Source organism: Arachis stenosperma, chromosome 10 (genome assembly GCF_014773155.1).
Source record: "Arachis stenosperma cultivar V10309 chromosome 10, arast.V10309.gnm1.PFL2, whole genome shotgun sequence".
Taxonomy (NCBI): domain Eukaryota; kingdom Viridiplantae; phylum Streptophyta; class Magnoliopsida; order Fabales; family Fabaceae; genus Arachis; species Arachis stenosperma.
Window position 1 is genome coordinate 44,179,289 of NC_080386.1, and position 1,634 is coordinate 44,180,922.

Consider the following 1,634-nt stretch of genomic DNA (forward strand, 5'->3'; position numbering starts at 1 on the left):
ATCCATCCTGGAAGAACCATCCAAATCTCAGATGGGGAGATAACCACAATTAAAATCAGCAGCGATGGCAAAGAAATTCAACCCAAAACAACTCAAGAAATAACCAGAACCACAACCAGCAGAACAATAACCAAAATCCATATAGAAAACCCCAAAATAACTACCCCAATTCCAACCATTATCCATCTAATAACCCAACCACTAACAAAAACACTTATTATCCACCCTCAATATCTCATAATCAGCCACAGATACCACAAAACTCTCAGAGGATCTCAAACTTGGAGATACTAATAGAAAAGATGATGAAGCAGCAGCAAATGACAAGCAAGAATCATGAAGCTTCAATAAGAAATATACAAAGGCAGATTGGACAATTGTCCAAACAAGTTGTGATTGAAAGGCAAACAAGCTCACTACCAAGTGACACCATTCCAAATCCTAAAGAAGAATGCAAAGGTATTCAACTGAGGAGTGGTAGGACTTTAGTAAACAACAAAGAAACCATCAAAAAGCCTGTGGAAAATGACAAAAAGCCAGTAGAGAAAGAGGAAGCTAGCAAAAAAGAAGAGTTAACAGCAAGCAAGCAAACTCAAGAGAAGCCTGAAAAAGGAGAGAAGCAGCCACAAATTCCAAGGAAAGGAAAGCAAATAATAGAGGAACCATCTCAAGAACAAAGGCAAGAAGTGAAAGCTCACACACTACCCTTGCCATACCCTCAAAGGTTCAACAAGGAGACCAAGGATCAACACTTTCCCAAATTCCTTGAAGTCTTCAAGAAGTTGGAGATTAATATCCCCTTGGCTGAAGCATTAGAGCAAATGCCTCTATATGCAAAGTTTTTGAAAGAGTTTATCAATAAAAAGAGAAGTTGGCATGAGAAGAAAACCATTATGCTCATTGAGGAATGTAGTGCTGTGATTCAAAGGGGCATCTTACCAAAGCTCAAAGATCCAGGGAGCTTTGTAGTTTCATGCACCATAGGCAAGATGACATTAGAAAAAGCTCTCTGTGATCTAGGTGCCAGTATCAACTTAATGCCCCTCTCAATGATGAGAAAGCTTGCCATAGAAGAACTTAAACCCACCAGGATGTCACTGGTAATGGCTGATAGATCAATCAAGACACCCAATGGAATTGTGGAAAATCTACTAGTGAAGGTTGGAGAGTTTATCTTCTCTGCAGACTTTGTGATCTTGGATATAGAAGAATAAGGGAACAATTCCATTATTTTGGAAAGACCATTTCTAGCCACAGCTAGAGCTATTATTGATGTGGAAAAGGGAGAAATGATCTTCAGGGTACACAATGAGCAAATGGTCATCAATGTTTTCAAATCAATGCAATATCCCCTTGAGCAAGAGGACTACATATGATTAGATATGATAGAAAGCTTAGTGGAGGAGATGTTGGAAACCAATCATCATGAGCAACAAGAAGAAGAAAGGGGAAAAGATCAAGAGACAATGGAAGCATAAATAGCTGAAAGTTCCATTGAGAAAGAAGCTAAACAAGATAAGACAGAAGATGTGCCAAAACAAGAGCTAAAGCCTCTACCTACTCATCTCAAATATACATTCCGTGGCACAACAGATAGCTTTTCAGTGATCATCAACTCTTCCCTGACTGAAGAA

General features: G+C 38.9%; 1 protein-coding gene across 1 annotated transcript; it reads left to right on the forward strand.

Moving 5' to 3' along the window:
• The first annotated feature begins 302 nt into the window (after nt 1–302).
• LOC130957036 (uncharacterized) lies at nt 303–1,214 on the forward strand. The gene has a single exon (XM_057883939.1). The coding sequence runs from the start codon at nt 303–305 to the stop codon at nt 1,212–1,214; it is 912 nt and encodes a 303-aa protein (XP_057739922.1).
• The last annotated feature ends 420 nt before the right edge of the window (nt 1,215–1,634 follow it).

Coding starts and splice junctions, on each gene's coding strand:
- LOC130957036 (XM_057883939.1), top strand. CDS start 303: ATGATGAAGCAGCAGCAAATGACAAGCAAGAATCATGAAGCTTCAATA.